Source organism: Sorex araneus, chromosome 7 (genome assembly GCF_027595985.1).
Source record: "Sorex araneus isolate mSorAra2 chromosome 7, mSorAra2.pri, whole genome shotgun sequence".
NCBI lineage: Eukaryota > Metazoa > Chordata > Mammalia > Eulipotyphla > Soricidae > Sorex > Sorex araneus.
In genome coordinates, this window is record NC_073308.1 from 54,106,647 (window position 1) to 54,126,520 (window position 19,874).

General features: G+C 51.8%; 1 protein-coding gene across 2 annotated transcripts in view; it reads right to left on the bottom strand.

Annotated features, from left to right (window-relative positions):
* FNIP2 (folliculin interacting protein 2) overlaps positions 1–19,874 on the bottom strand; it is a 138,090-nt gene that overhangs the window by 19,076 nt on the left and 99,140 nt on the right. For both annotated transcript variants that reach the window (XM_055144857.1, XM_055144856.1), the window contains 5 exons: positions 19,625–19,713; positions 17,992–18,138; positions 17,714–17,883; positions 9,776–10,988; positions 7,791–7,947 (listed from right to left, as the gene is read on the bottom strand). In XM_055144857.1, coding sequence (XP_055000832.1) covers positions 7,791–7,947; positions 9,776–10,988; positions 17,714–17,883; positions 17,992–18,138; positions 19,625–19,713 — 1,776 coding nt within the window. The remainder of the gene's footprint in view (positions 1–7,790; positions 7,948–9,775; positions 10,989–17,713; positions 17,884–17,991; positions 18,139–19,624; positions 19,714–19,874) is intronic.

A 19,874-nucleotide genomic window follows, 5' to 3' on the forward strand; every position in this document is an offset into this window, starting at 1 on the left:
CCAACTGCCGCCACACTCAAGGCTGCTCCCCACATGCTCGGGCTGGGCCTCACATACGAGTGAACATCCTCCTAGACCGCACGGCAGCTTTTGTGGCCGCATAACACATCATAAGATACTCCCTACCCATTCTTCATAATTACCACACCATATTTGATAAAGTTCAGAGAGTAGGCAACAAATCATAGAGAAAAAAATATATACGCATATATACATATTTATATATACCAAAGCTCACATCACCCAAACTTTAACAACATGTTATTGATATCCTATAGAATGTCTTAATGGCTCCTGACAAAATAGAACAATCTTTACACTGTTTCCTATATGAACACTTTTTTGTAAGCATGTTCAGCAGTTCTTCATAACAGACAATACAAAATATATTATTTCAGTTGTGTTTTGCAACAGGGCTTGGGGCTTGGGATGGAAACATCCTGAATTTAGTGGTGGGAAGGTGTAACAGTGGTGGGATTGGTGTTTCAATATTAAATGTAATCAAATATAGTGGACTAACTCATAAAATAAAAAAAAATTTTTTTAAAGCTACATGATCTTATCCTAACTCTGCAAGCGTTTGTTTTAGGTATGTTTCCTGGAGGAAACGGGCTCACTGTCAGTCACTAAAGACCTGCAACGGGGCAGTGGGTGGGGGGGAGGGGAGGGGACACTCATTTTATTTTTGCACGCAGGGATACTGTAAGGGACCCTGGCAGCCACAGACAAGTGAGGGTCCCGGGAGACAAAGACATCGAGAAGACAGAGGAACCTGTGGGTCTGATGAGGTGGTCGTGGTAAGGGGGGCTGCACAGGAAACTTCAGACCTTCTGAGTACCTGGGCTCTGGCTGCAAACCCCAGGTTTCCTGGCCTGACCCCCCAGCTCCAGCCCGGGTTGGGCAGACATGATACGCAACTCTGGGAACAGCTTCTCTGCCGGGCCAGGCCCTTGCTGCGGAAAGGGAGTTTCAAGAGGAGAAAAAAAGGGGGGGCAAGAGTGATAGGACAGTGAGTAGGGCATGTGCCTTGCATGCACTGACTCGGGTTCGATCCCTGGCACCCCATATGGTTCCCAGATCATTGCAAGGAGTGACCCCTGAGGATAGAGCCAGGAGTAAGCTCTGAGCACTGTTGAGAATGAGCCCCTCTCCCCCCAAAAAAGAAGGAAAAAGTAACTCACTTCAAAAAAAGAGAGGATTCATGGATTTTTTTTTTTTAAGAGACTGGTAGAGAGTGTCAAATGGTTTGCAGAGGGTGAAAATTAATTGCAAAATAAAAATTCGATGTGCCTAATGCTTATGACATACAAGACACATGAAAATCCTATAGTAAGATTTTTGTTCTCCTCTAGGTAAAGCAAAGGAACAGAGAGCCAGGAGCACTGGGGATAAACACATTACTCTCCCCTTTGCTTTGGTGGGGGAGGGGCGGGGAAGACCATCTGCTCTTTCTCTCCACTTCAGGAGACAGAGACACAATAATCGTCAGTTTTACTGCGGAAATAAATGCACATGCCTCTGGCCCCGTCTCCGGGGACGCATCCCCGCTCCCGGAGCTCTCTCCATGCCAGGCACCAGGAAAGTCCCTGCTTGGCTTCCAGGTGCCTGCAGGCCGCGTGGGAGACGGAGACGACGCCGGAGAGAACAGTGGGTGGGTGGGAGGCGGGGGCGAGCACGGCTGAGTTCTGGCCGCGGGGACCTGGGACGGTCTCAAACAAGAAGGAAGAGCTGAAGTGGGCCTTCAAAAATCACTGCGGGTTTGCTCAAACTCCGCTGTAGGCAAAAGAAGACACGGGTAAAGATATGTGACAAAGGTCTACCATAAAAACAAAAAAAGAGAGAAAGGAAAAGCAAGGAGGGTAATTAAAGTACTAAGGAAACTGGAAGCATTTAAATTCCTCAGCTGTAATCCTAAAGGACCAACCCTGTGCTGTAGAGACACAGGTGACACGCGCTAGCTGAGTGCAGAGAGGGGGAAGGTGCCGGCAAGGGATGTCAGCCAGGGCAGGGAGGACCTAAATAAGGCCACAGTTCCTAGTGAGAGGGGGAGGGAATCAGAGATGTTTCCAATGACAGATGGTATTTTCCAAGAAATATCAGTAATTCTCACCTCCCCTTTTTTTAAAAAAACTACAATCCACAGAAAGAAACACATATGCGTATCAAAACCCCGCACACACGCTTGTGTGTGTGAACAAACGTCTATCCATAAAAACAAATGTGTTGGCAGGCTGAAGAGACAGTGTAGGGGGTAGGAGATGAGATGCTTGCCTCTCAAGCAACGCCAGGGGTGACTCTTAAGCAACAAGCCAGGACTAGCCCCTCAGCACTACTGTTTGCACCCTCCAACACGCACACACACACATGCACACACACACACACACATGCACACACACACACATCATACATACACCCAAGATGTGGGGTCAAGTACCCTAGTCCCAAATACCGTGTTGCACATCACCCAATACAGGGAAATAAAAATGGTAAGAGGTGTTCTAATAGCAGATTCGTCCCTCACAAATGTTTCCTTTGCAAAAACGATTGATTTAAAAGGCACCGACGTGAGGCACTCAACGCTGTCTGTGTTATTGAAATAATCGGTTAATCATTTGATGTGACTTTTCTTCCCTAGCCTTCCTGCCTGACTGCCCTGCACGGCTGAATTAGGCATTCATGAGCACACATCACAGTCAAGCCTCGGCAAAGCTCCTTATCTGTGCTACCGAGTTCCGCGCGGTATTTCTGGAGTCGATCTGTTGCTGCTCTCAAAATGAAATGACAGAGACTGTTATAGCCAACTGCTAACTTGGTTTGATAGATTATTCTGTAAACTGCCTAAAGCCCTAGAACATGAGTTGTTTTTTTTAAAAAAAAATTACAGAAATGTGAAGTTAATTTTGGCCTTGATGACCTTCTTGACTGGGCCTGCTCATGTAATCTCACAAGGAAAAGTGGCCACTTTTACCGCTTTGTAACGTATGGAGAGCTTTTTCCCTCCTCGCTGATAGGCACTTCTGAGGGAATTCATTTGCAAAGCTCTTTTCCATATATTGCATTGATTTATTTTGTTTGGGGGCCATACCTAGCCGTTCTCAGGGCTTACTCCTGGCTCTGTACTCAGGAACCACTACTGGCGGTGCTCGGGGAGGGGAGCAGGGGGACCATATTGAACATGGGTCAGAAGTTTGCCAGGCAAACACCCTACCTGCAATGCTATCGCTCTGGCCCTGCACACAATATTTTAATAGCTAAGACTTACTAGGTACTTAATGATGTGCCACGCATCTGCATTATTTGTCACAGAGCCTCGAAATCAGACTTACAGAATAAGCACTGCTTGTTTCAGAGATGAAACTCACGCTGAGAAAATTAAAGAAATTTGCCCACGGCCACACAGCTACTAAGGATGAGCCATGATTAAAATTCAGGTTTGTCTGAACCTTTAACCGCTGTCTTGGATTTCATCAGTTCTTCTAAATACATATTCCGCTCCCTGAGGCTTAGTGATGCCGGAAGGTTTACTTCAGTCTATTAGCAAATGAGTGGATCATACGAAGACCTGAACTCAAGTCACCAATATTGTCAAGCTGCCTTGGCAAACTTCCTCAGCTCCAAACTTGAAGCGCCACCATTCCCCCTGGCCCCTACCTCCTCCCCCCACTGTCAGACCGGTATCATCCTGGGCAGAATTCACAGGCAGACAAACAGACATAAGAGAAGAAAGGGAAAACCATCTCCCGGTCACTCCCTTTAACCAGTGAAAGTCCAAAGTTAAACAGAGGAAAGAATGCACATTCAGAGGTGGCAGAAAAAAAAGTGAAACTAAATATTACGTGAGCTTAATTTAAGGCAGCTGTTTAATCTGTATGTTAGAAGGCAGAGAAATAGTTTGAATGCCAGAAAAGAGGTAGATGGATTAAATAAGAACACGTGTTTAAATATTCAGAGGTTATCAGTACCTTAACATGTGCAAGCCAATGATCAAAATGGAAATAAATGATAAAGCTAAGGTAGCAATTTTTTATAAGTGAATCTCCCTCCCCCACGATCCAACCCCAGCCAGAGGAATTCCTAGTATTGGAAGTTCTCAAATACAATCAATCTATGAGAGACTAAACTCTACAAACTCCATCAGGGCTATAAAACCCACATTTACACAAGATAGATATTACAATCCAACCATGCATAGGACTAGACAAGAGATCAATAATTTAAATCAATTCTTTAAAGCAGTTATTAAAAATCCTTCTCTAAAAACAATTATAAATATCAAAGCTCAAAGAAGTCTAGCTTGAATACTGAAAATTAACAAACATCCAAAAAATAGATTTGTGAAGGCAAGTGAGGATAATGCAATTGGTCCCAAACTTTTCATCCTCAATAAGCTATGATTTTAGCTCATATTTTTGCTTCTTTCTCTGGCAATGTACTCAAGAATTCAAATAATTACCAGGCTTTCTGGAACACTAAAAGTCATCCTGATTTATTTTTTAATAAATATTTGTACCTGACAACTGAAAGTAAGACAAAAAAAAAATTAATTATATACTGCTGCAAACCAGAGTTGCAGGCTGAGGAGACAGTTTTCAATGGAACTTCAAAAGCAAAATTCATGATGATGAATATGTCAAGTGAAATTAAAAATCCACTCAGGCTAATTGGATACATTCAAAATGTATTAAACTTCCAAAGATGTTCTTATGAGCCTTTCCTAATTCCACATTCACACCTATGCATGGCTGCACTTTGGATGCATTCATATTTTGACGCCATGTAGGTTATCACGATCAATAACTTTCGATCTCTTGGGAAGACTGGAAGGCGGATGGCAAGGCAGAGGTACGGCCGGTAAACACTTTAGCAAAGGAAGCGAAAAGAAGGATGTATGGGAAACTTGCATGGAATACAAATAGAGGAAAGCATTTGCCCTCGCAAATAGTAGATATCTTAGCACGGGAAAGTCACTGTGAAAACCTAGTATATAAAAAGAGTAACTTAAGCCACAAAGCTCCCAAAAGGAGAGAGACAGACTAAGACTGAGACTCTCTCTCTCTCTGTCTCTGTCTTTGTCTCTGTCTCTGTCTCTCTCTTTCAAAAAAGGGGGGCGGGAAGGAAAGTGCCTACCATAGAGGCAAGCTGTGGGTGGTGGTGGCGAGAGGGAAACTGAGGACACTGGTGGTGGAGGGCTGGGCGTTGGAACACTGTTTCAGTAGAACCCAATGGGACCATGACCAGCTTTGTAACTTTGTATCTCACGGTGACTCAATCCAAAATAAAAACAAAGTGCAACTTGTGATACTGAAAAAAAAAAATGTCCTGATTACTTTTGCAGATTGACTCCGGGAGGGTGACCGTGCAATGGGTCCCGTTTCTACAGGCAGGCGAGCGAGGGGAGGCAGCCTGGGCCGCCCAGCAAGCAGACGGACAGGAACCCTGCGCAGCTGCACGGAACAGGAAGTCAGGCGACTTGCTGCGACCCGCTCGGAAGGGGAAGAGACCGCACTGAGCGAAGCAGGCCAGCGACAGAACGAGCAACGGAGGATGAGCTCGTCTGGGGCGTACAGAATGGCTGGGTGAAGAAACGCACTGGGGTAAGGAGGGAGGCCGAGGCCAGCCTTGACCCCGGAGTTTAGGGAAGAGAAAGAGAAGGAAAAAAAAAATCAAGGGCAGAAGTGGGGTGGGGAGTGGGGGCTGGAAATGATGACAAAGGAAGTAAGGCGGGAACGGGGGTTGGGGCTTTGGCTGTACTGGCGGTGCCGGACAGCGGTGCAGTCTCGGCGACACTGAAAACACAGGATCCAAGCTGCAACCACTGACCTCTGAAATCTGCTTGTGCGGTGCGGAGTGAGGGATCCCTGGCAGAGGGTTGGTGCTGAAATACTGTATGCCCAAAGCGCAACTATCAGTCATGCTGTAGGTCACAATTCTTTAACTGAATTCAAAGGTCTTTTTAAAAGAATGAAACCTGACCAACAGGGGACTTGCTACACAGGACAGCGGGCAGGGCGCGTGCACTGCCTGCAGCAGACTCTGGCTCAATCCCCCACTCTCCAGCCTCCAGTGCTCCGGGAGGAGGCCCTGAGCACCACCAGGTGCGCCCCCCAAGAGAGAGAGAGAGAGAGAGAGAGAGAGAGAGAGAGACAGAGACAGAGACAGAGACAGAGACAGAGATCAGACTGACAGTGGGAGGGGAGGAAAAAGAGTTGCCTGGGTTCCGCTGATTAGATGTGAACCTGGGGTGGGGCCCGAGAAGGAAAGGAGGGCCTCTCAGTTCCTGCCTTAACGCTACGCATGGCTGCTAGGCGTACAGCTGTCTGGATGGAAGACCGGTCACACAAGGGGGTCATTGTTCTGGCGCTAAGGTCACCTCTGTACGGACCGTGAAAAACAAGTATAGAGTGTGCACACAAAGCCTCAAGAGTTCAAGACTCCGCAAGTAAACCGGGAGGGCATTCCTCCGAGTGACAAAAGCAACCTCAGTTCTGTCCCTCCTGGACCAACACTGACCACGCCGGTGAGGGGCTATTCCCCACCCTGCAGGGTGCAGCCCGGAAACGCTGGGGTGCAGCCTGTCCCCCTGTAAGGGAGCTCCTGGGGACATCTGCTCCACAACTGCGTGTCTTCCTCGCCAGTTCCCACAAATCCCCTCCTCCGCCTGTTTAGCCTGCGCCCGAGGAATGTTTAGTCTTGACAAAGGGGATGCTCAGGGCCAAAGGCAACATCAAAGCCTTCTGTCCCACCTCTTCAGAAATACTTGTCTGGCGAGGAGATAGGGAAGGAGCCAAGTTGCAAGAAGACTTTCCCCATTGCACAAGACACAGGCTGCCCGGGGCAAAAGCATCGACCTGCTGTACCCTGGCCCCTAGCAGCTCCGTCAGAGCCGGGCCTGTGAGCCCGCCGCGCTTTCCCGCCCCGGCTCCGTGACTGTCACACCGCCACGGGGCGCGGGCAAGCAAGCACTTGGGGGCAGCCTCCGACCAGGCGATTTTTTTCCCAGCAAGAGTTGTTAGATCTTTCCCCCCCAGCCTCCTTGCGCCGCCATCAAAGCGGACTCAGCGACAAGCCAGCGCCATCAATCACTCTGAGGGACAGGTCTAGGGAAGGAGAAAAAGCGAAGCATATGTGACAGCTCCGAGGTCCTCCCCGCGACGGCGTGGAACTGGCTCGCCATCTGTGCGGTGCCGGGTGCCTCTGAGCGCCTCCCACCTGCCCCCATCCATCCTCTGCCCGACCGAGACCCCGGGAGGTCGACCCCCTGGAGAGACGGCAGGACTGCTAACTGCATCAGCTGCGCCCCGGCCCTCTGGCTTCCAGCTGTGCTCAGCCCGTGTGGGGTCTGAGGGGGGCGCGGGGGATGGAGGAGAGGGCGTGGCAGCACCCGGGCCCCTGCTCCTCCCGCCAGGTTCGCCTCTTCCGGCCCCGAGCCACTTTTCCTCCCCTGCCCCCTCCAGGCCCAGGCGTGGTCCTGGCTTCCGGCCTCTGCCTGTCCCTGGATGCCCTGTGGGTTCTGGTTACCCTGCCCATCTCCCTGTGAATAATCCCTTGGGAGCCAGAGCGATAGCACAGCAGGGAGGGTGTTTGCCTTGCACACGGCTGACCCGGGTTCGATTCCCAGCATTCCATATGGTCCCCAGTGCAGCACCAGGAGAAACCCCTGTGCATCGCCGGGTATGACCCAAAAAGAAAAAAAAAATTCCCTCCGCCCGACTCTCCGGGCGCAGTGCCTGGCGGAAGCCCACGGGCTGGCACACTCTCAGCAGCCAGAGGCGCCCCTTAGGGTCACTCACATGCACCGTGTGGAGCAGGTCGGCCACCAGGCACTGCTTCAGCTTCTCGTCACTGCCGGTCCCGTGGAGCACCAAGTCCGGCATGTAGGTGGGGCAGTACCCCGCCAGCAGAGAGCGCCCGAAGTTTCTCACGCTCAGGCTGCTGATGCTCTGAGACCTTCAAACATACAAACAAACAAACAAACAATATTGGCTCATTAGCATGTCCAGTTGAAAACATCTGCCTTTTCCTGCATGACAAGCGCAATAAAACCGTCCAATCTAGCACTGTAGCACTGTCGTCCCGTTGTTCATCGATCTGCTCAAGCGGGCACCAGTAACATCTCCATTGTGAGACTTGTTGTTACTGTTTCTGGCATATTGAATACGCCACGGGTAGCTTGCCAGGCTCTGCCATGCGGGCGGGATACTCTTGGTAGCTTGGCTGGGCTCTCCAAGAAGGACCAAGGAATCAAGCCCGGGTCGGCCACATGCAAGGCAAACGCCCTACCTGCTGTGATCTTGTTCCACCTCTTTACTTACTTAGTAATTCTAGAAAATTTTCAAAAGTCTCAGCAGTCAAAGAGAGCACTGGTAGGATGAAATTTTGCAACCAATTTTATAATTCTAGTAACTCATGTTTAAACTAAGCCATTACATTTTGACCCTGTTTTCAGGTGTCATAATTATTTCAACTCACAAGATTTTCTAGGTCAAATATTCTAATCCAATGCAGATACAAATACATTGCCTTAACAGCGTAAGACCTTTGAACCATCAATTTTTATGAAACATGAGAAAACCTTTTTTTTTTCCTTTAACTTAATTTCAATAGTTCTTGTACCTTAGTTATTTCAGAATTGAAAAAAATAAGGACTCTGGGTGGTTTGTTCGGGCAACTGGCCGGTAAGTGAGAAGAGAAACACAATGCAGGAGGGAGGGGGCAGTGCGCTGGTAGAAGGCTCAAGGCTTGTGCATCCTCTCAAACACCCACCAGGCAGAGAAGGAAAAAAGTGCCAGATTGGGTCAAAACTCCAGTCTTCAGGGCTCTGTGGAGCTTCATGGCGTGGTGGCTGGGCCAGAAAGGGAAGAAGGAATCTCCATTCACCGCTTCCCGTCACTGCCGGAGCAGCTAATCGACCCAATGGCGCGTTAAGGCTGACGGCTGCTCCCTGCCAAGCCCCGTGGCTCCAGGGGCAGGAGAGGTGCTGGGAGACAAGTGTGACCCACCAGCGCTGAAGCCACGCGCTGCCTGCACTGCCCAGGACAGGAAAGCTGAGGCCACCAGAGTGACACAGGAGCTGCAGGGGGACCCACTGGCCTCCTCGCACAGACGCCCACCATGCTTGCTGCAAGGTCAGGGATGGACACCTCTGGACTCTCGCAGAGGACTGGCCCACGGTTGGAAGCTTGCCACAAGTGGGGGGGGGCGGGGGAGGACAGTTCAAGTTCAGGTAGAGATGGGAGCACTGTGACACCGAGAGTTGGAAATGATCACTCTGGACAAGAACTGAGTGCCGAGAGTAGGTAAAGGGGTCTACACGGTAAGCTCTCAGTACCTGCACTGCAAACATAATGCTCAGAAGGAAAGAGGGAGAGAGCAAAAAAAAAAAAAAGAAGAAGAAGAAAAGTGCCTGTCATGGAGGCAGGCTGGGGGGTGGTGATGGCGGGAGGAAAACAGGGGATCTGGGTGATGGGAAATGCACACCGGTGACGGGATGGGTGTTGGGACACTGTATGACTGAAACCCAATCACGAACAACTCTGTGACTGTGTATTTCACGGCGCTCCAATAAAAACCAACCAAACTCCCATCCTGCTCGGGTGGGAGCAGAGGGGGGTACACACAGACACACAGGCCGGTCAAACAAAGGCCAACGTGGCAAGCCGCTGGCAGCCGTCAACGTTACCACGGAAATGGGGGGGCTGAAGGGAACAGCACCTGGAGCCCTGCCACGCTTCCCAGCCTGCCCGTGTCCCCTCACCGCCCAGCCGGCCGGCATTACCTCGGCAGAGGCAGCTCCACTTCTGTGGCCCCTTCCTCGAGGTCACCAAGGCCAGGGTCCAGCGTGGCAGAGGCCTCATCATCACTGTCCCCCAGGGCGCTGTCCGAGCTCTCGTTCCGGGGCATGTCCCTGGCCTTCCTGGTGGCCTCCCCACGGGGGACACGAGCAGTGGCAGAGAAGCCCATGTCCCGAGGGGCACACCTGCGCGGGGCAGATACCGACGGTACCCCGGCCTCTGGCATGGACACGCCTTGGGTGGCCTCCGGGGCCCACGGGGCGGCTCCTGCCAACTGCTGCCTCGGGGCAGGCTGGCTGGGCTGCCACACGGCGTCAGCGGCCTCCCCAGTCTCGAGAGCGCCACCGTCCTCGGGAAAAGGCCCGTCAGGTGCGCCATTGTCCACGTCACCGTGTGCGCTCTGTGGGCAGGAGCTGGCCTGGCATGGGCTGGCCGCGGGCCGCGGGGCCCGACCCTGCAGCAGGGCCTCCATCTTCCGGGTGCGGCTCTCCAGGTCCGACTCTGGCGAGATGGAGCTGCCGATCTGGAAGGTCACCTTCTCCGAGGGCAGCGCCACCTGGGGACGCCGGTCCGGGCAGGGCCAGGCCCCCGAGCGCTCTGGGGCTTTCTTGGGTGGGTCTTCTCGGGGGCCCTGGCCGACAGTCTGCTGCGGGGTGGTCTGTCCCGACCCCGGGGACTCAGAGCCGGGGACCCCCACGGCGTCCCCCGGCCCTGCCTCGTGGCTACTTTCCCCACAGAACATATCCCGGAGTTTCCGCGGGGGGTCGGGCTCTGGTTCCAGAGACCCGGCATCGCAAGCCTCGGAGCTCAGCTCCGGCCTCCTGTCCCCTTCTCTGTCGGCTCTGGGGCCCAGATCTCTAGAGTCCATGCCCTCTGAGGTCCCGGCCGGCCCCTCGGACCCGGGGGTGGGCGGCAGGATCGGGGGCAGGAGGGCGGGCTCGCTCCTCACCGTCACCACCACGTACTCCGACTCTTCCACTTCGCCCCTTTCCAGGGCGGTCGTGATCTTGCTCCCGTTCAGCGCTGGGTCCCCGTCGCCGGGAGGCCCGCTCCAGCTCAGCTGGTTCTCCTGCAGCTCAGAGCAGCGGAGGAAGTAGGTGAGGACGTAGAGGATGCGCTGCACCAGGTCCTTCTGCTTGCCCACCACCACCGTGCGCGTCAGCCTGACCGGAGAGCCAATGGCCCCGTAGAGGTCACCTGCCGGGGAGAGTGGACACAGGGACGAGGTCAGCGCGGCCAGCTGAAAGTCAGAGGACCTAGCCCCTCCCCGCCCCGCTCGGCCTGCTGCTTCCCGCACTTTCCCGAAGCCAGGCGGGAACCACCCAGGGTGACAGTGCTCAGCACTGCCTCAACCAAAGGAAGTGGGTCTGTGACCTGCAGCCCACAGCTCCGGATGCTGGGATCCAGGGCTAGAGAACCCCACTTCTGCCACGTGGTTTAGGTTCCCCCTCCCTGCAGTTCACCGGGTGGGCCAGCTAAAGCCAGAACTGATCACACATCGGACCCATCACAGACTGTCACTCGAACCTACAACGGTCGAGACTTTTCAGAGGAACTCCAGGATAATAGATCCTGGGGGCAATGCTCTCAGGATACACACGCGTGCACAACTCTCTCTTACACACACACACACACACACACATGCACAGGCATCCACACATGCACACGCACACACATATGCGCACGCACACACACACATACATGCATGCACCAAGAAGTGACTCACTGAGAGAGAGGAAAATCCCTTCGTTGTGAATAATGAACCTGAGTCCCTTCTTTACATGGTGACATAAGAAATTTCTACTGGGAAAAGAAACGCCTGATGCTTTAAGTTACATCCAGAGGAGAGGATTAGAAACTGACGAAGGAACCACGAGCATCTGGTTTCAATGTGGGAAAAGGACCAATGTGTCAGCGGTCCCATCAGTCTAAAGCTTTTTATCAAAAGCGTTTGTCAAATGCAGAACTATTAAAATGGCCACCTGGGGGGCTGGGGAGAGAGGACAGGGGCCAGGGAAAGAACATCAGGAGCCAAGTTTGACCCCTGGCTCAGAGTTGTGAGTCTCCCCAGGCTCTGTTGGGTGTGACCCTGGCGCCCCCAGAGTCACTGAGCCCAAGCAGCACAAAACCACTGGTGCCTGGAACTGGATCCCTGGGAGTGGTCCCCAGCACCCCCCCCCCCGCACCACGTGGGAGCCCCCAAATAATAAAATAAAATGATGACACTGAGTCTCTTACCACTGCATTTGATGACCCTGATTCAAGTCATACTGACACGGTAGCATAAATGATGACAACCAAAAAAAACCCAATACTGGCCGGCTGTGCAGGCGGGGTGCTAAGGGCTTTTCATGACTTTGCCTTCTCTGGATTCCCGTGGAACCCACCCTGACTTACACATTCTTAAAAGAACGATCAGAATGTTGCGACCACAAATCAAGACCTCCAAGGAAACTACATAAAGGAGAGGTGGCGCCTGGTAATAGTTAAAAATAAGAAGTCAGGGGCTGGAGCAATAGCACAGCGGGGTAGGGCACTTGCCTTGCATGCGGCCAACCTGGGTTTGATTCCCAGCATCCCATATGGTCCCCTGAGCACTGCCAGGAGTGATTCCTGAGTGCAGAGCCAGGAGTAACCCCTGAGCATTGCCAGGTGTGACCCAAAAAGCAAAAAAAAAGAAAAAAAAGAAAAAGTCAGGAAGTTAGAGCCCACTTAGGACAGGAGCGAAAGGGAGGCGAAGAGGCACTCACAGCACAGAGAGATGAAATTAATTAAAGTGGTGAGGCAAGACCCAGGGAAAAAAAGTTCTGAGAACCATTACGAAGCCCGTCCCCTGGGGACCGTCAGGAAGTTCCTCTGCTCGAGCGTGTTCCCCAGCGGAGGGCTCTGCTCCCCAGAACAGCGAAGGCAGGCCAGAACCCATCAGCGAGCACAGACTTTGGGCTAATGGAGCATGATCTTTAAGGCTTCAGCGACTGATTGAGAAATCAGCTCCGTGCAGAAGAATAACTGAGTGATAACTGATGCCAGGCCCAGTATTCCTGTGTGAGAAAACTTTCTTGGCTACGAGCTTCTGACGGTTATTTCCCTGTGATTACATCTTGCCCGCTGTGGCAGGCTATCAAGGTCACTCCTGGAATCCATGGTGGGGAGGAAACAAACTTTAACCCAATCTCAACGTTAATAAAGATAAACATCACAGATCCAAAACCTGGCACCCCGAATAGCAACATCCTCTTCCTAGCTTTTGATAGTGTGTGTTTTAATAATTAAGCACGTGGGAAAAGATAAAAGAAAGACGAATACAATGTAATTTATATCTATTTAAATTAAGCAATGTGAGCACTGTAACTGGGCTGTTTACCTGAGGGTCAGATTTCATAAAATCATGTGCCACTTAAAATTTAAAAAAAAATCGGGGCTGGAGTGATATAGCACAGTGGGTAGGGTGTTTGCCTTGCATGCGGCCGACTCGTGTTCGATTCCCAGCATCCCATATGGTACCCTGAGCATGGCCAGGGGTAATTCCTGAGTGCAGAGCCAGGAGTGACCCCGGAGCATCACTGGGTGTGACCCAAAGAGCAAAAAAAAAAAAGAAAGAAAAATTAAAACAAATCAATTATAGTCTAGATTTACTGGCTCTTGGACAGGAAGGCAATTGGTGAGTCCCGAACTGACAAAGCGACTGAGGACAGATTCCTTTGTGATCACCCATGAAATTTTATAAACCGAATCACTCCTCAGGTGGTGAAGGTGACACATACAAACCCCCTTAGAAGGCAATGGGTAAAAGGTGTGTGCAGGAGAGAGCTGCCCAAGAGCATGAAAGCAGGAAGGATGAGCCACCTTAGCGAGGGCGAGGAGACCCCCGAGGAAGGAGCCAGGGACTGGGGAGGGAGAGGGACAAACAGAGCAGGGGAAACTGGGCGGAGAAAGAGAAGACCTGGGGTATAGACAGAGGTGCCGAATGCCAGAGCACTGGGCCCGAGAGAGAGGGCAAACACGCGTGACCCCGAGGAGGGAAGAGAGGAAGAGAGCGAACGTACAGGAGAAACAGCACAATCGCAGAAGCCGGAGAGGGGAGGTGAGAATATGGACGGAGAGGAAGTGAGCTGCTGGGAACCCGGAGGGAACTGCTCAGGTGCCAGCATCGAGGGGGATGGAGACAGAGGGAGAAGGAAACTGGGGAAACAGAGAAGGGTGGGGAGGAAGGCCCCGGCCTCCTCACGCTCTCCCAAGGTGCGCGCCCGCCAACAGTGCGTGTGACCTGCTCTGTGCCCATTTCCACTCACGCCAAACCGATTTCTAATTCGGCTCATGGAGCACTGCTTGACATGGGTTATTACAACAGGGAAGGCTGGATTTTCTTCTAATCATTTTTTTTTTCATTTTCTCATTTTCATTTCTTTCTTTTTATTTATTTTTTTTCCCCCAGAATTTCAACTGTAGTCGACAAAGTGCAAAGTAAACTTCTGGAGAAAAACAAGGAGGAACTGTCAGACTTGTCAAACGTGTGTTAATTTGCACCAGGGACCCCCGTGCTTTTCCTAAGGAGAAAGGCCTTTCCTGCTTTCCACTGAGGTCACCAGCATCCAAAAAACAAGCTGGAACTCCTTGCCCGGGTGGCCTGAAAGAGCTTTCGAGCTGTGGGCCCCCATCCCAGGGTTAGCTCAGCCTCACGTGTCATTTGAGATAAAAAGCTGACAAAACAGGCACGTGCTCCTCTGATATTTCCAATTATATTATATTGAGACTAAGTGGCTTCCGTGACCTTGACCGGGCAGCGGTCCAGTCATGGGAAGGCCGGAGCACGCACCGGGCAGAGGCTGGGCCGAGAGGCTCAGGGACAGGCCACGTGAGCTCGTCTCCCTGCCCAGCCACGTGGAGCAGCAGGCGGAAGTGTCCGCGGCAGAGCCTCTGTCCCAGGGAGCTCTCGGGCAAGCCTTTGAAATGACTCTCAGTTCTTTGCCATTACATGTGAGCCTGGGTTAAAATTGCATCTGCATAATCTTGTATATTCAATATTGCATATTCAGCAACTGATATTTTCCATTTATTGCAAGGGCTGGAGCGATAGCAGAGCGGTTGGGCTTTCGCCTCTCACTCGGCCAACGCGTGTTCGATTCCTCTGCCCCTCTCGGAGAGCCCGGCAAGCTTCCGAGAGTATCAAGCCTGCAAGGTAGAGCCTGGCAAGCTACCTGTGTCTATTGGATATGCCAAAAACAGGAACAATTAAGTCTCTCAATGAGAGACGTTACTGGTGCCCGCTCGAACAAATTGATGAGCAATGGGATGACAGTGACAGTGACTACTATTACTACTACTACTACTACTACTATCAAATTTTAGAGGCTGGGTTAAAGTGACAGTCACATGACTCTGTATTCCCAGCAACTGCTTTTTTCCTGCTTACTGTGACTTGCAGAATACTTACTGCGGGCTTCTACTACTACTGATATTATTACTGTTACTCAAATTTTTTAAGTCCTGTGGTGGTTTTTCATAATAACAGAAACAACTGGCTTTCCAACCTGGTCCTCCAGATTGTCCTCACAGGCTCTGGCCCCAGCCTCAGCCCCTCATCGGTCTTGTCAGCAGCCAGACTGGCTTGCTCGGGGAGGGCAAGGATCAGAGACTTTCCACAACACACTGGTGGCCCCTGACAAAGGACTGCAGACCACAGAAGGGACTCTGCCCTCTTCTCCCGAACACATGGCATTAGTGGCTCTCAATGAGCTGAATTTCCAGGGAGGAGTCTGTCATCCTCATCGATTTGCTTGAGCGGGCACCAGTAACGTCTCCATTGTGAGACTTGTTGTTACTGTTTTTGGCATATCGAATACACCATGGCTAGCTTGCCAGGCTCTGCTGTGCAGGTGGGATGCTCTCAGTAGCTTGCCGGGCTCTCCGAGAGGGGTGAAGAAATCGAACCCGGGTCGGCCGTGTGCAAGGCAAATGCCTTACCTGCTGTGCTATCATTCCAGCCAGGTAATAGAGACACTTCTCTAATGCAATGCACGCTGCTCTCCTCGCACTGCTTGTCAACGGGGGAGGCGGCAGAACGCAGCACCATTTCCTCAGTACTCAGTCCCCTGCCTTTTATCACCGAGCCACATCCCAAGGTACTGCTCTGTAAGGGAGCAACCATGCTGCCCTTCCCCAGAAAGAACTGTGTGCCTGAAGTGAGGGAGGTATGCTCTGAATTTTTTCTCCATACTGATTGGTTGGGTTAAATCCACTCGAACTATGCATGCAATTCCTTGGCTGATTCATTAGCATTCACCTACTATCCCCTTAGCCATGAAATACGTGTTCTCCTTTTCACACGTTACATAACCCAGGACGCCGAGACAAACCACCTCTGTCACCCACAAAGCGAAGGCCGAGGTGAAGGGTCCGGCCGGAGAACATAACTAACCTGTGTGAAGAAGCACTTAAGCCCATGCCTGGCTCACGGCGTCAGCCACCGCTCCTGCGATCAGTGTGCTCCCCTCGGCCTGGCCCTTCTCCCCCCTGGGAAAGGGCATTTTTCCCATTTCCTCCCTTAAGCGCTCCCCGCAATTCCCGCCCTTCCCCTCACTCTCTCTCTCTGGGCTGCCCTAAATAGTATTTTCATCCGCAACATAAATAACAAATGTGTTCCTGAGAACTGATTTAATTCCCACCGCAGCGGCGAACTATTTATCAGCCTGTTTTGATGAAAAAAAGACACTCGGGAGGTAAAGCCACTGGGCCCTGATGTCCGGCATGGAGCCGGCGCCCGCGGCCTTGGCCTCTGTGTGGCTGCGCTGTCTCCAACCTACTTCAAAGGGGTCCCTGGGCCGTTTCAAAGCCAGCCGCAGACGCAGCAGCCGCCTCCAGCAGACAGCCTCCCAGAGCCAGCAGCACACGCCTCACCACCACAGCCCTGCTCTCACCCGGGGCCAGGCCAGGCGCAGCGTGCCTGCTGAGCAGGAACCGCCCCTCTCCCACACGAACCCCAACATGCAACTGGGGCCCCAAACTCCAGAACCAGCAGTGACAAACCTGGCATTCCTTCACCATGCCAACGGGTCAAGCTCTGGAAATAAACGCCATCAACTAACTGACCGGAAGAAAGCAGTGGAGAGAGAGGCAAGGGGTTCCAGTTTAAGCAAACATTCAAAAGGGGGTGATAATACAGTGGGTAGGGTATTTGCCTTGCACACAGTTCCCCAGCCTCCCCTATGGTCCCTGAGCACTGCCAGGAGTGATTCCTGAGTGCAGAAGTAAGCCCTGAGCACTGCTGGGTGTGGCCTCAATCATTTTTTTAAAAAAAGGTGGTGAAATGACAGTCTTTCCATTTTTTTTTCTTTAATTTTTTTCCTATTCAGTCATCCTACTGGGTTCTCAGTTGGGGGGGTTAGCACTCCCTATCCCTCTCAGTGGACATGCAAAACATAAGGGGGGGTGAGGGGGAGAGAGGGGGAGAGAGGGGGAGAGAGAGAGAGAGAGGAGAGCATGTAGAGGCTAAAGTGCTTGCCTTCATGCAGCTGGCCTTAGTTTGACCTCTTGCACCCCATGGTCCCCCATAGTCATGGTCCCCCATAGACCATAGCTCCAAGCATCACCCCAACTACCCACTCCCATCTCCATCAAAAAAGCAGAGGATATCCACCCCTGCCTCCCCCTCTCACCCCTACCCCTACCCCCCACAGACACCAAAGGAGGATCTACACATGAGGTGCTGCTCCAGTACTGGAGACCATATTCTACTGTCCCTGCTCCAGGGGTAGAAAGGGAAAAGGGCTGGAGACACAGCAGCAGAAGACGTACAAGTAGAATCCACAGGTCAACTTCTCCTGTCCTGCGTCTGCACAGGACGGCGAAAACCAACCAAGGACTCCAGCATTGTCCGTAACGCACCCCCAGATAGTTTCTGAACAGCCCAATGAGGTACGAACCCAGCTGTGCCCAGAGGGGGTTGTAGGGGTGTGTCTTGGCCAGCGTGTTGACCGAGTAAGACGTGCGCTTCTCGGAGAAGGCTTTAACAGGAGGGTGGTCGACGGGCATGACGGTCGGGACCCAGGCCAGGTGGTAGGTCAACACTGCGGTCAGTAAGGCGGCGAAAAACCTAGAGGCGACGGGGGAAGAAAACACGGGAGTGGATGCAGGGAGAGGCATGGAGCATGTACTCTGCACGCGGGGCTCGCACCCGGGGCTCGCGGGAGTCGGAGCTTACTGGTTTTTGTTGATCTGTTCGATCAGGAAAGTGAACTCCTTGAGAAATCGCTGGCAGAGCTGGGTTTTTTCCAAAGTGCTAGACATCATGGTAAGCCACACGGGTTCGGCTATCCTTGGAACCGAGTATAAGTTCCAGATTGTTCCTCTACAGAACAGAAACATAAAGAGACACAAAGGCTTCACACAGACACTTGGATATCCTTTTCTTCATAAAGGGGTAATCATTAAAAATAAAAAAAAAAAGACAATAATGTGGATTGATGTGGCAATCCTTGGCTTCATGAAATATTTAAGCCACAGAAGAGCAAACTCATTTTCAGGTGAAATCTGTCACCATTTTGGTCTCAAGTTTTACTGAGTGGGGGAGGGAGATACCGCGTGACCCCTCAAGCCCCGCTGGGTGTTCTCTCGGGGCTGCCCCGGCACACTGCCTGAGCGGGAAGTCAAACACCTGTCCGCGCTTCCAACATCAAGACAGCAATCTTCCCGGTCACCTGTTCTGGAGGAGAGGCTGCCGGGGCAAGAGAAAGCCCTGCCTCCATACGCAGTGAATACACGATCTATAAATTCCCAAGTGGCACACAGGGTTCACCTGCACAGGACTTAAGACATCACCAAAAAATGTTTTAGCTGTCTAAAGAGTAGAAAAGACTTGTGAATGTCACACTCAGTGGCATTTGGAGACCACCAGGACTACTCGTAGGGGTGCAGAGGGGGGTGTGCGGTGCCGGGACTGAACTCGGGGCACATGCTCGACCCTGGGAAAGCTGGCCTGCCCCTCTTACGAAGCGAGCCTCTGGCTCATTCCCCACTGACTTCTCCACGGCAGGATGTGAATTCCCGCTGAGAGACAGGCTGTAAGAAATGGTACAACGATGGGGTTGGAGTGATAGCACAGCGGGTAGGGCGTTTGCCTTGCACACAGCTGACCTGGGTTCAATCCCCGGCATCCCATATGATCCCCAAGCACCACCAGGAGTAATTCCTGAGCATTGCTGGGTGTGACCGAAAAAGCAAAAATAGAAGAAAAGAAATGATACAATGTATCCCTGCTCACCACAGTCGGAAAGCAGCTTACCTCTGACCCGGAGCATTGAGCTTTCTGCCCAGATAGCGTGTACCAGGACTTGGGGAAAACTCTACAGACTATCTTAGGAACCCACAGTGAAGGCGCACGAGAGGGCTCACGGAGAGGAAATACCTAAGACTCACAAGAGGACACCGAATGGAAGCCAGGACTGTCTGAGCAAACGGAAATAAATGTCTCTGTCCCTGACAACGGTTCGTTTCCCCTGGCTGCTCGGCTGTGAACATCACAGCACTGACTGCTGTGCAGAATGGGAGTCCTCGGCGGCTGAGTCTGGCTTTTGGCTCCATTTGGCCCCAGTTTCCCCTAGGGCCGAGGAACGGGCAGCTCCCCTCTCCCTCCATGCGGTGGGTGTCACTGCACAGGTGCTCAGAAACGTCCCCTGAGAAGGACGTGCTGATCACTGTGAGATTGTAACCCACACATGAAAGCTTGCAACTATCTCACGGTGATTCAATAAATTAAAAAAAAAATTTTTTTAATTTTAAAAAACTTTTTTAAAAGTGGGAAAAAAAGAAGGATGGGCTGCACACTGTCCGTTTACCTGAATTCGCCCAGAGCTTCCATTAGACGGCTGACATAAAACTGGACGCGGAGGCTGGATTCTGCTATCTTCCTACAGGAGATCATGGCCTATTTTTAAGAGAAGACAAGTCAAACACTCATTGAAATGAAATTCCACTTTCACCCTTCACGAGGCTTACTGATGACAAGACAGTACTGTAAAATCAAAAGCCTCAAGGTGGGGTCGCCAGCAAGCACTTCCTTTCCCAAAGCACTGCGGTATCTGCTAT